At 37.5% G+C, this 14,008-nt stretch overlaps 1 protein-coding gene across 1 annotated transcript in view; it reads right to left on the reverse strand.

Annotated features, from left to right (window-relative positions):
- The window catches only part of dock5 (dedicator of cytokinesis 5), a 64,399-nt gene extending 50,888 nt beyond the window's left edge, over positions 1 to 13,511 (reverse strand). The window contains exons 1-10 of the mRNA XM_049485669.1: positions 13,346 to 13,511; positions 9,183 to 9,266; positions 7,868 to 7,908; positions 7,657 to 7,712; positions 7,402 to 7,498; positions 7,136 to 7,284; positions 6,769 to 6,904; positions 1,661 to 1,818; positions 1,011 to 1,092; positions 396 to 525 (exon numbers count right to left, since the gene is read on the reverse strand). Of these exons, the coding sequence (XP_049341626.1) occupies positions 396 to 525; positions 1,011 to 1,092; positions 1,661 to 1,818; positions 6,769 to 6,904; positions 7,136 to 7,284; positions 7,402 to 7,498; positions 7,657 to 7,712; positions 7,868 to 7,908; positions 9,183 to 9,266; positions 13,346 to 13,388 (976 nt within the window). The 5' untranslated portion in view covers positions 13,389 to 13,511. The remainder of the gene's footprint in view (positions 1 to 395; positions 526 to 1,010; positions 1,093 to 1,660; positions 1,819 to 6,768; positions 6,905 to 7,135; positions 7,285 to 7,401; positions 7,499 to 7,656; positions 7,713 to 7,867; positions 7,909 to 9,182; positions 9,267 to 13,345) is intronic.
- Positions 13,512 to 14,008: the final 497 nt, after the last annotated feature.

Below are 14,008 nucleotides of genomic sequence, written 5' to 3' on the forward strand. Positions count from 1 at the left end.
ACTAATCAATTAACATTTATCTTCACTCGGGAATACATTGAGGGTGAAATCTGAAATAATAAGGAAATAACAAAATAGTAAAAACAATAAAATTTTACAGATTAAAATATATCTGTATAACGAAAAAAGGAAATTTTAAAAAAGACCATAAAAAAGATAAAAATAGTAAAAGTAAGGTAAAATAGTAAGAAGGATAATTTATAAAATTAATAATAATAAATTAAGAACATTGAAATAAAAATAATAATAATAATAATAATCATAATAGTTTGATACATTTAAGAAGTAACTTGAACCAGAGTCAACAGCACTGTAAATATTTCCTAGTGTGGTCTGATGTATCCATTAAATCATTAAAACCCTGTAAGAGCACCAGTGCAAGATGAGTGTATAACCTGCTACTCCAAAAGGCCTCCGCAGTCCTCCAGTGTGCTTCTTGCCTTCTTTCAGCTCCATGCTGCCCACCCGGACGATCTGACACACCAGGAACAGGTGAGGTCTCATCAGGTCACTGCTGCCCAGGTCCTTTACAAAACCATACACAGCAACTCAACACTAGTCGGAACAATAACTCTGTGACTATAATGCATGATCTTAATCCAATCATGGTTCTCAACAATATCTATAATATTCTTTCTTTTTTGAATGCTCACTGTGGAAGACAGAAACAAAGCTTAACAGCAACAAAAGTAGTGCATCACATTAGGGCTGTTATTGATATAGGGCTATATAATTACATCTCAATTATAATTATAATTATAATAACAATAATAATAATAATAATAAAATATAGTTGCATTTTAAAAATAGGTAGCATAGAGTGTATACATTAGGGTTTGCTAAGCTAATGAGGGTCTACTCTCGGTTTACACATAGGGAGTTAATTGCTAAGGCATGGTAAGTCCCCCTGCTGAAGAACTGCAAAAAAAACTAAAGAAAAATGGGCTGCTATGAGTACTGAATAATTATCTTTTTGTGACTATACATAGCACAATAGCAGTGTGCTTTACCGTGAAAAGTGCCAGCAGGTTGTTGAGTTTCTCAATCTCTTTAGGCATACCTTTACTGTCCCACCGCACCAGGAAATTCTCACTGAGAAAATACATAAATAAATAAAACAGCCAAAAGGAAAAAACTGCCCTGAAAACACGGCATAAACAACAAAGAGCTTCTTCACCAAAATATCCAATGATCATTATCATAATTATCTACACTGGGTAAATAAACATTTTAATAGATGTGTGGTACAGTGGTTCTGGATCCTGGTCCCTGAGTACCACTGCACTGCTGGTTTTAGTGGTTTTAGCTGTAACCCCAGCATGGGCTCTTCAGGAAGTTCATTAAGAGTGCTGGAATTAAATAAATCTCTAAAGATTATGTTCAGTCCGACGGCCCAAATGCAATGTGTAAAGCATGCAGTTTGCATAAAAATGTATTTTTGTCTGGATACTTAAACACTGATGAAATCTTTTGGAAATGGTTTAAAATGTGATCAATTCACAAGCACCTCAGTCTGGAAACTCAAATGGGAATAAACTTGTCTTCTGCGTCGCTCACAGCTTGTGCAGTAGTACCCTGAGCAGGCTTAAGAACCGCTGCTGACATATTTACAACCAATGAAGAGAGAAAAAAAGAAAACTTATTTTTGAATGGCTCTGACCTGATGAACTCTGACTGGTCTGGGTCATAAAGAGACATAAGCAGTTCAGCATCTTCACCAATGTTACAGACAAAGTTCTTGAGGTTTAAAAGGAGGCTATAGGTGTGGGCAGTACTGTAGAGAGACTGACGGCGCAGGGCCAAGTTCTGGAGACGTGTCTAGAGTTAAGAGAAAGAGTTTTTGTGAAATAAGTTAAAACAGCATTAGTCAATTCTCAGTCCTGTTTCTTTACTAAATAAACACTTTTATTTGGAACATTAATAAAAATCTGTCATGTCAACAATGGCTTCAGCAGAGTTGTATGAGTGTCCTAAGAAATCCTGAGTGTCCTAAGAAATATACTTCTTAAATCACTGTGAGAACCGAAAACAAGAGCGGCTAAAACAAAACCATTGATAAAACATGCAGCACTACACATATTCGATTTTACTTACTATTGTTGGCATTTTCAAACTACCATGATATAGGGCTGTTTTGAAATGTATAAAATAAACAAATATATATATATTATACTGGTGTGGGTTTTGCTTCAAGTGGACTCTGATTCTGCCGCAGGAAGCTATTAAAACTAATGGTTAATTTTTTTAACATAACACCTCCACTTATGATGTTATCTTGCCTTTTCATTACTATATGCTAATGAAGCACACTGTGAAAGGACTGGAGTGAGGGTACTGTAATAATAAAGAGCACTGTGATAGGACAGGAGTGTCGGTGCTGTTACATAAAGAGCACTGTGATAGGACTGGAGTGAGGGTACTGTAATAATAAAGAGCACTGTGATAGGACTGGAGTGAGGGTACTGTAATAATAAAGAGCACTGTGATAGGACTGGAGTGAGGGTACTGTAATAATAAAGAGCACTGTGACAGGACTGGAGTGAGGGTACTGTAATAATAAAGAGCACTGTGATGTGACTGGAGTGAGGGTACTGTAATAAGGATGAGATCTTCAGACCTAGGCAAACTGGTTTGATACGGGTGATAAGATGGGTATGGTCTGCCCCAATCATTTAGAGAGGATGTGCTTAATGAATAGGCTACAAGGGAATGTAGAAATGAGGGTATTTCTGTTGGAGAGAAGCAACAGGGTACGAATGCACAGCTAGAATCAGGTGCTTTGAGGGGAATTCTTGTTGGGACCAGGTAAGTCTTACGAGGATGCGTAGCAGAAGAGATATTAAAGGAGACCGACTTGTAGAGACTGAAATTGTACTCACATCCGGCTGTATGGTTCTGAGTGCCAGTGTTTTAGATAGGCCCTTCAGGTTTAACTGTTGGGTAGCTAGGGACACCAGAAAAGTTCTCTCTCATCACAAAATCTAGGATTGCATAGGTTTCCAAGCTTTGACTTCTATGATGTAAAAGTACCCAAATGATCTTCAGAAGGGATCTCGTGTTTCCTTCAGGCCTATTAAGATAGTTTCTCACTTGTAGAGCTCCCAGAATATGATGTCTGAGGTTTTTGAAGTGTGCAATGTGATGTGAGGTGAGCCGTTCCACATTTCCAAGGGTAGTTTTTTTAAGTAGCTTCACCATGTGATTCACATTGCAATTTTACTTTTCCTTGAGGACCCAGGGTTTTAAGGAGGCCTACCAATGCTTGGATCTGCAGAACAAATCTTTCAAACACTTCTGTATCTCCTGACCGTAAATCTGGTGAATCCATGTCTAAAGCTTATTATTATCTACTATCTTATTTAGAGCCAGCTGATGAGGTTTACCAAATCTGTCTGCTAAGGCAGCCATTGTGTCAGAGTATGAGGATGGTAAGTTCAAGAATGAATCAGTTATTAGGTAAGCTTCCTCTAGCTTTAAATGATTCAATAGCACTTAATACTTAAAGAGCTCTGATCTATCCTCTGGCAGTACGTTATTCAGACCTAGCCAAAGGCAAGCAAACTCACTTGGATTGCAATTTGAATGGTTGGGAATGGTAGGCTGAGGACCTCTATAGGAAAACTCGTGCCTAGCAATGCGAATCTGCCTGGCCCATCTGGCTGCGGTAAAGGTTGGCTAAGTGGTATGCATTATGGAAGGAACTAGTCTTAAAAAAAATCTGCAACTGTGAAGAACCAGCTGGCTGACTAGGGTTGACTGTTATAAACTTCAGAGATGAAGGTAGGGGTTTAGGCTGTAGAGCTGGCCCCAGTCAATAAGCCACCTGGATCTCCAAGAGCAGTTTGCAGTGAACTTTAATCGTGAACTAAATGGGAAACTTCAAAGTACAGCCACAGAGCAATGGGAGCACTAGGACAATCATTTACAACACATCTATGATCATTTTTGGGATGGGGGGGAGGGGCAACTATTGCTTTGAGGCCTGTTCAGTATTGTTGGCAAATTCTTTGCTTGCAGATTTTTGAAGAACTAAATATCATGAAATGTTTTGTCTTTGAAATTGAGGTGAGGCAAAAAGAAGGGCAGAGAGGCAGGAGTCTTCTACCAGATCCCTTTCAACAGCCAACCATGAGGGTGCATTTAAGGAAGTCCTGTCCTTGTAACCATACTGCCAGTTAGTCAAGTCATTAGCTGCCCAATAACAATGTAAAAAGCAGGGTAACCCTAAATCACACAATGCCCTGGGTTTTTGTAGGTGTACTTTGGAAATCCTGTGAGCTTTAAATCCCCAAATGGAGGGCATAATGATCAAATCTAGAGATTTAAAAGAGGATTTGGGGATAAAGACAGGGATGTTTTGAAACAAGTATAAAAATCTAGGAAGAGATACCATTTTAATCGCATTTACACGCCCAATAAGCGAAAGAGGTAGTACCCTTCACTTCTCTACATCATGTTTAAGCTGATTTGTTTTTTCAACAAAATTATATTTGAAAAATGCATTTGGTTTCTTTGACTTCAACACAAAGATATTTTATTTTAACTATGAAAACTTTAAATGGGAGAGAATTTACAAACCCAGAATTACTATTAGAGAGAGCCATACATTTGAGTGCCTCACCACCACAAGATTATAGGCTTGATATTTACATTTTCTCTTATGCCAGTCGCTAATGGTTCAATGGCTATAGAAAATAGAAGAGGGGAAAGGGGACAACCTTGACATGTCCCTCTGTACAGGGGAAGTTGTGCAGATTGCTCCTGATTAGTAAGAATCGAAGCAGTAGCATATAGCATCTGTATCCATGAAATGAAATTTTGTCCAAATCCAAACTTCTTAAGAGTAGCGAAAAAATATCCCCACTCAACTTAATCGAATGCCTTTTCTGCATCTAAACTGAAAACAGCCTGTGTGGAGGTTTATGGTATATGATATCCATAAGTCGTCTCACGTTAAAAAAGGAAAATCTATTTGGCATAAAGCCAGTCTGGTCGGGGTGGATAATAAAAGTAATATGCTTCTTTAATCTATTTGCTAATATATTACTGAAAATCTTTAAATCAGAATTCAGCAGTGAGATTGGCCTGTATGAAGAAAGCTCTGTTTTATCTCTCCCAGGTTTTAACAGAAATGAAATATGAGCTCCATATAGTGACTGGGGGAGCACTCCAGTTTTTGTAGAGTGAGTAAACATTCTCAACAAAAGTGGGGTAATCTGTCTGGCAAGTTTCTTATGAAATGTAATTCCAAAAACATCTGGGCCTGGAGCTTTAGCACTAGCAAAGGATTTAATTGATTCAAGTTCTTCTTCAGAGGACAGTTCAGAGTCCAAGTCTTTCTGTGCTATTTCATCTCATTTAGGTAATTTAATGTTTCTGAGCCAAGCCTCAATATCTCCTTTCACTTTTATTATTTCATATGAAATAATATGGCCTGAACTCCAAAAATGCAGATATTTTATTAGATATGAACTGGCAAAATGTGTCATCTTAAAGAAGGCTGTGGTGTAATCGCAAAGCGTATTTCTGTGTTGGAATTTCAAAATCTAGCATTGATGAGACGGGGAGTAATCAGAAATTTAAATATTGTTATATTTGCTGTTAGTAACATATGGTAACAATTTTGCACTCAACAGGAACAAAAAAGGGAACAGATTTTGTGTACCTGTGAAAAAATGTAAAAATCGGAGGAGCCTAACCGAGAGCGGACGAGCCTAACCAAGGCTATTTTAGCCTAACCAAGCGCGACTGGACAAGCCTAAGGGAGCGCGGAGGAGCCTAACCACAGCTACTTTAGCCTAACCAAGGCTATATTAGACTAACCAAACGCGGCCGGACGAGCCTAACCAAGGCTAATTTATCCTAACCAAGACTATTTTAGCCTAACCAAGGCTATTTTAGCCTAACCAAGGCTATGTTAGCCTAACAGAGCACAGATGAGCTTAACAGAGCGTGGGCAAGCCTAACCGAGTGCGGACGAGCCTAACCGAGTGTGGACGAGCCTAACCAAGGCTAATTTATCCTAACCAAGACTATTTTAGCCTAACCAAACGTGGCCAGACAAGCCTAACCAAGGCTAATTTATCCTAACCAAGGCTATTTTAGCCTAACCGAGCGTGACTGGACAAGCCTAAGCGAGCGCGGAGGAGCCCAACCACAGCTACTTTAGCCTAACCAAGCGCAGGCGGACAAGCCTATCCGAGTGCAGAGGAGCCTAACCAAGGCTATTTTAGCCTAACCAAGCACGGCTGAACGAGCCTAACTGAGCATAGATGAGCCTAACCGAGCGCGGACGAGCCTAACCGAGTGCGGACGAGCCTAACCAAGGGTAATTTATCCTAACCAAGGCTATTTTAGCCTAACCAAACACGGCCGTACGAGCCTAAGCTATTTTAGCCTTACCAAGCGCGGGCGGACAACCCTAACAGAGCGTGGAGGACCCTAACCAAGGCTATTTTAGCCTAACCAAGCCCGGCCGGACAAGCCTAACCAAGGCTATTTTAGCCTAACCAAGCGCAGCCGGACAAGCCTAACCAAGGCTATTTTAGCCTAACCAAGCGCGGCCGGACAAGCCTAACCAAGGCTATTTTAGCCTAACCAGGGCTATTTTAGCCTAAGCAAGGCTAACCGAGCAAGGCCGGAAGGGTCTAACCGAGCGATCCTCTAAATAATCGATATACCACAAAAATGATTTCACTGTTATTGAAACATTTCTTATCGTGATAAATACCGATATCGAATTATTGTCCAGGCCTAATTTGAACCCACCTTTTCTTCTTGTATCCGTTCATCAATACTGCGGGATGCGGACTCGTGGGCTCTGAATAAACTGACTGTACTGGTGCACTCTGGGTCTAACGTATTTCCAGCTTCATCACGAACTACCAAGTCCAGTCCCAGAATCCTTTAGAAAAAATTTATGAAAACATTTTTAAAAACAACAGTAATAATTGTTGCACAAGAACCAAATTGGCATACAAAGTCCCAAAAAATAGTCTAATTTCAGTCAGAGTTCTTATCACTTCAATAACAAAACAACACATAAACTAAACCATAAGCTTCAATACACTGGAAAATCATAAATTAAAATTAATAATCTCATTTTTAAAACTCTATATATGATATTAACTTCCACCTGTTTCCATAATCGATTTTGGCTGTGACTTTCTTCTTTAACTCCACCAGGTCATCTTTAGGAAGTGTTCCGGAGACGATCTGTGAGCGATACTCTATCAGACTGTAGGCCATCTGCTGAACACTGCGGAACAGTGTGCTCTTATTGTTCTGTTATGGAAACAAATATGTGTTAAAAAGAACAGCTTACAGAACAAATACAAACCACTGCCAACTGGGTTAGTCTGTGACCGTTATTCACAAAGTTTATTATTAAAATCCACATACCACATACAAACTGTACCAAATCTGTGCCCATTCTCGCAGCGTAGTGCCCAACTCCTGCACCAGGGGAAGATCTGTAGGTATTACAGTCTCCTTTTTTCTGTAAAAAAATAAAATCAACATGTAAAGTTCACATAAACGCAGTACAAATCTTTAGCCAAATAATTTATTTTTTATTAATAAAACGCTGATATAAACAGGGTCGCATAAGTGAATAATCAACCGAATGAACATAAAAATAATGTTTAAATGTCCTACCCTGTCCCTTCAACTTTCGCTTCTTTCAGGTAGATGTAGGTGGCTGGAAAAATCCCCTGTACATACAATACAGAACACAACCATATATATATATATATATATATATATATATATATATATATATATATATATATATATATATATATATATATATATATATATATATATATATTTTTTTTTTTTTTTTAAACCAAATTTTACTACACAACACCTTTTTTGATTTCTGGCGCAGAGTGTGTCCTCTGTACCAACCTTAGAGAGAAAGAAAGAGGGAGAGAGAATAAGACAACTGGTGTGTTAAATTCAAAGTTTTTGGACAAGTGTAATAAACTCCCTTCCCTGGATCTAATGCACAGTTCAGAAGGTGGCACACTTTGTTTAAACCCAGCCATTTTTGTCTTCTGAGCAAAAGTATTGGAACAGATAAACTTAAAATTTCAATAACAGCGTCAAGCCTGCGACCCACAGACATCACTAAACTTTTCTATTCTTCTTTCGGGAAGCCATGCAAGCTAAAGACATGACATTAACTTCACAGTGTTTTACAGATAAGCTTGTATTTTTCGGATCATTTCTTTCTCCAAACTTCTATCACATTGGTAAAAGTTAATCTTCATATCATCAGTTCAGAAAACTTTGTCCCTGACCTGAAGCTGGTCTTTTTTGCCCCTAATTGCAGTTTTTTTACTGCAAAAAAGCTTTTGTTCATGAAGCTTTCTGTGAACAGTAGATTGTGATCCCTTCACTCATGCCCGGTGGTTGTGGCTGATGTCAAGATTTTTCTTTACAGCACTTACAGTTTGTGCCGGTATCAACTGCTGTGGTGTTCCTTGGTCTAAATGTTTAACATCTGTTACTTAGTACACCAGTTAAGACCTTTTTCTTCGAGACACAAACTGTTGTTCTGGCCATGGACAATATTTGTGCAATGGTTCTGAATGCTTATTTTCCCCAAAGCATAGCTCTCTGGTTTCGTGTAGCTGTTTCATGTTATTCTAACAATAAATGCACCGTATGCACAAGCAAAATCCAACTCTGAATTTAGCACTGTTTATTGTGTAAATAATCAATGTATGAGGACCCATCGGGGCAACAATACACACCTGACAGTCACATGTTCCAGGGCTTTTGCTCACAAGAAAATAAGTGGATTCAGACAAGGTGCTATCTGAACTGTGTATCAGATCCAGATCTCATGAAATGTTGACAATTTTGTCCCATATTCATCTTTTAACGTCAAACCCAAATGTTTTCAGTCTACAGAAGATTTTTTCCCCATTTTAAAATTAATACCAGCATCAGGTTTTTATAGAGCCTAAACAATAAGACTTTACCAATGTTAAAAATCAATTCTCCTAAACAGCATTTTTTAGATTAAAATTCTCATCAGATGCTTCTCATATAGTGTTTAGTGTTGAAATTCTGCAGTAGAAATCCAGAACAATGTGGACTACTTTAGCTTGTGGAATCATGTTTAACACAGACATGAACAGATCTGTTAAGACGTGTCACAACACAGAACCCACCTTCAAACATCTCCAGTATGTGCACCGTGTCCCCCACCTGGAGGCACAGCTCATGCTCCCCCTTTGCATCATAGTTAAAGATAGCTGGATCAAAAATAGAATTTGAACAATAAAACAACTTAAAAAAAATACTAAAGAACATTCAGAAATAAGATTGCTAAAATCAGCACATGAGATAAAAACCCTTAAAAACGCAGCTACACCTACGATCCACATTCTAATCTAAACAACACACAGCAAAATGCAGAAAAGGGGCAGGACATCCTATTTAAAGCATACATTTATTAACTCAAACTAGTCATCAACTACATGAGTCACAAAAAAAGATCCAAAAAAAATTACTTACTTAAAATTACATTTATAGTGCCTTCCTGCCACTCAAGGCACTCAATGACGCTTACAATTGCATTCCACAAACACACACTCAACACACACCGGTGAGAAACGGCAGCCAATCACACACTGCGCCCTGTCAACTGGTACGACCGTCCACCTGCAGGACTGCATCGGGCACTGAGGAGCTGACCCAGGACAGTGTGCCAATCCATATCTGGGCATCCAAAATGATCTGTCATCATTACCTACGTGGGGATTCTCTATATTCTTCACACTTATTGCTTTGGAGAATGTTGTCTGGTCAGCAAATGGCTTTTACAGGTGTATTGTGCCACCCTCTCAGAATTTGACTACCTTCCAATCTTTCTTTCCCCAAACTTAATCTCCCCACGCATTTTTTATTTTATTTCAAAGTTCATAAAACTTCCCTTAATGTGCTGGATTCTCCCACAGCAAAATTGAGTGTAACAGATTCCCCTTCAAATTCCTTTAAATTATGTTTATAAAAAAACATTAATCTAAAGTTACAGTAGAATCACTAGGCACAAAACCATTTAACTTAAAAATCACTGACATATAAAAGAGTTCTTCACACATTTCTGATAGAAGCAAATATCTATCTACTGAAATTCACTATGGCAACTTATATATATGGGTCAATGACGTGACGCCTAAATTTTGTGTCCAACTACATTTTTTTTTAATTAAAAAAAGGTTTAAAAGCATAAAAAGTTGTCATAGATATGTAGTCTCTCTCCCACATTTGTACTTACTGTTACTTATTTAAAATAATTAGTTTATCAGAAAGTTTTGGTTATTTAAAGTGTCAAAATATCATGTGGTGCGACCGTCCCACCATGACTATTGTTTTAAAAACTTCTTTGAAATTACCTAACCTATATATTTTATTTTTTTGCCCTTTTCGGCATGATTTTCAAAGTGTTTTTTAGTCCTGTACAAAATTGCAAAGCATTTGTAATTTTATTTCCATCTTAATATAGAAGCAAAATTTGTCCGATAATCTCCATTTCATACAATATCATGTGGTGCGAACATCAAGAAACTACTACTTTGAGACCTTTATGTTAAAACCAATTTAAATACAGGAAGTTACATAATTTACCAGTTTGCCAGGGACCTGTGAAAGCTGCAAGCAAGTGTGTAACTCACTTAAATTTTTCTTAAATTTAATTAAAAAATGCCCTTTTACCTTTAGAAGTCAGCTTATTTTGTTAAGGTGGCCAATTCTCTGCCTGTAAAGTCTGACTGAACTTGAAAACAACATGTGGTGCAACCAAATGTCATGTGGTGCGACCATTGCAGAGTGTTTTCCATGATAGATTTATGAGCTAGATTGTCAGTTTTTGTGCTTTTATATTTAGTTGATGACATGTACACATAAAGTACTATATTTAAGTTTTTTTTATTTTTTTTATGCAACTTAAGTCATTTTGAGTCAAATTACAGAATGTTTAATCTTTGTAAAATATAATTACAAAAATGCAAAAAAAAAGCATGTCTTTTCACTTTTATGTATTTTTTTACAACTGTTAATCTATTTTACCAGATGCCGCTGTCAAGCAAAGCAAAAAACGTTTTTAATTCTAGAATTAAATGTTCTTTACAAAGCCACAATATTCACTGCACTTACAACACATCATAACACTTATGTATTACACATATTACATTGTGATGAGATTTTTGTAAACAAAAACAAAAAAAAGGAGGCTTTTAAATTTTTGAACAATTGCAACAGATACTCTTATTTTTTATATTTTAAAATTGGCATGTTGAAACTCCTTATACGTCATTGACCCATATATATATATATATATATATATATATATATATATAAAGAAATACAATCTTCATTATTCTAATTTGAAAACCGCATTAACCTACCAGTTACATAGAGAATTAAAAAACATCTTGTAATAGTAAACTTAGCAGGCCTAGGTGAAAAAACAGCTTAAAAATAAAACCACCCTTAGCACATTTATAAGGTTCATTATAATATAAAATATATGCCGATAACGTTATTTTCTCAAAAGCAGAAATAATGCAGGCTTTGTCCAGACATGCTCTGTTCTGATCCGTCTTGCTGGCAAGAGGCTTTCATTATATTCCTTCAGCTGCACAGTTCTTAACTCTGACTCACTTCTGCATAATACCACCCAGCTCCCTGCCTCGGCTTACATGAATGTGATTTATCAGGTGAACAGGTCAATAGAAAAAAGGGAAGGTGACACAGTTTGACAGAGTTTAGGAGCTCGAGTTTGTCTAAGTAAGGCGACTGTACTGACCAGGTCCAGCTTAATCATTTACACAGCAGCTCAACTAAATAACCACCTTTCCACACGTCCACACCCTGTAAATTCAGCCCTGAGAGGAGTGGCAGCAGAGTCAGACACCGCAGGCTACACTGTTCTAAAATCTTTAGGGAGAAAAAAAATAGTTAACACAATCAGAGATGAAACAACTGCCATTATTACAATTACACTACAATAACAAGCTATATTCAAAATTACTGCCTATTACTTTTTTTTGTTGTTAATACAATACACGCTCACTGGTTCTCGGAAGGTTTTTCAGCACTTGGATTGTCTGCACACATTTTTCACAGGAATTCATTATGTTGTTAGAGCTTTTTTGTTGGAAAAGAAAACAAACAAATCAAAAATGGTAAATAAAAATTATTGTACAGGCCTGATTGGTACAACATATTTTTATTTATTTAAATATTGTCCTTGTCATTTAACATGTTTTGCAAAGATATTAATGGAACTAAACATTAACTGTACTCTTTAGTACACTGTGGATTTTATTTTGTGTAAATCATGTGTAGATCATACTGTTCGCTTTAGTTATTACTATAGATTTTTGTTCTGTACAATGTAAAAGTGTACTAGGAGTTTTAGTTGCCAGTGACATTGACTTGTTGCTGTTAATTTCACAATAATTATTTTAAAGTGTATATAAGCTGCATAATGCTGCCATACACTTGTTAATCACTCAGTCCAAACACTACATCAAGGGTGAACTACATGACTATACAACAAGCATTCATTTACAGAGTAGAAAAACATTAAAACAAAAAGCATGCATCTAAACTAATTGAGCACATGAATGCGGGCTAGCTTATTGTCAGAATCTGTAATGGGGTGAGAGTCACAGAGCCTCACCATACGTTGCCCACGATAATGATGATTTCACAATACTGTGATCCTGTGATACTCAAAATATATCATAAGACTATGCTCTACTGTACTTCACAGCATCTGTTACTGAAGAGGATAAAATACTGCTAAATAAGTCAATACCAAGAATAACGAATTTATTGGTGTCACAACTAATATTCTTCACCTCAAGTTTACCCTATTTATTTGAGCAGCGCCACCACGTGGAAGAATGAAACATTAATTTTAGTAAATTAAACCTTAGAAAGCTCATGCAGAGCTTATATTGTTCAATACAAATACTGCTATTTGACGACACATATCGATAGGATAAGATATGATCAAAACAAAATGATATGTCGCAATATCAATAAATTGTCCCACCCCTAATCTAATCCACAGCGATGGAACACAAGTGGGCACAACACCATCCCTTCCACTATCTTTAAAATAATGAGCAAATCCAGTATACATGCAGGGAAACATGAGGGTTTCTCTGCTGCTGCGTGATCCAAAAACCTGAAACTTAACATAACACCGCACTGCACCTGAACACCAACTCTCAGCGCGACCTGCTACAGTCTATCTACACGGAATAAGCGGGCGCGCAGTGGGTAAACACGGACATTCCTGAGCTCCAGCAGCACTTACCCACACCGTATTTCTCCCTTTTGGTGGGAATCCAGCGCGACATGGCGCAGATTTAAATAAGTGGATCTGCAGCCCGGGAGCGGAGAGCACGCGGGAGCTGCGGGACATCACCGATCCCAGTTTACATTTCCCAGTTCCGGTTAGGGGAAGAACGGTTTGCTGGGAAAGCCGTGAGCGCGTGCGAACAGGCCCTGCCCTTGTCCCAGGCACGCGCTAACAGCCTGCAACTGTACCCAATCAGACCCGAGACATTTTAACCAATAACTGAGAGATTAAAGCTATACCTGTATAACCTGCATCTGCATTTATATGCAGCCCCCAAGCTTAATCTGGTGCTTTTGCAGTATCCATAGTATATCAACAAACCAGCAAAAATACCAAAACTTAGTATTTATTCATGACCATGCGTGTCTTGTCTTATAGTTTATTTATTTATTATTCATTCAGGGTTTTACTTTTTGTCAACACATATGTGCTGTTTTGATTCTTTCATTGTGTTGTAATTAGTTAATTCAGTTATCAAGGAAAAACAATAAAAATCAAACCAAAGACTGTACAACCTCCCTACTTAAATACAATCTGTGAAGTAAATATACAACCTAGCAAACGCTTGAATAAATATTTTTTTTATAAGCTTTAACAAAAGTCTGAACACCAATACAT

Source organism: Astyanax mexicanus, chromosome 12 (genome assembly GCF_023375975.1).
Source record: "Astyanax mexicanus isolate ESR-SI-001 chromosome 12, AstMex3_surface, whole genome shotgun sequence".
NCBI classification, from domain to species: domain Eukaryota; kingdom Metazoa; phylum Chordata; class Actinopteri; order Characiformes; family Acestrorhamphidae; genus Astyanax; species Astyanax mexicanus.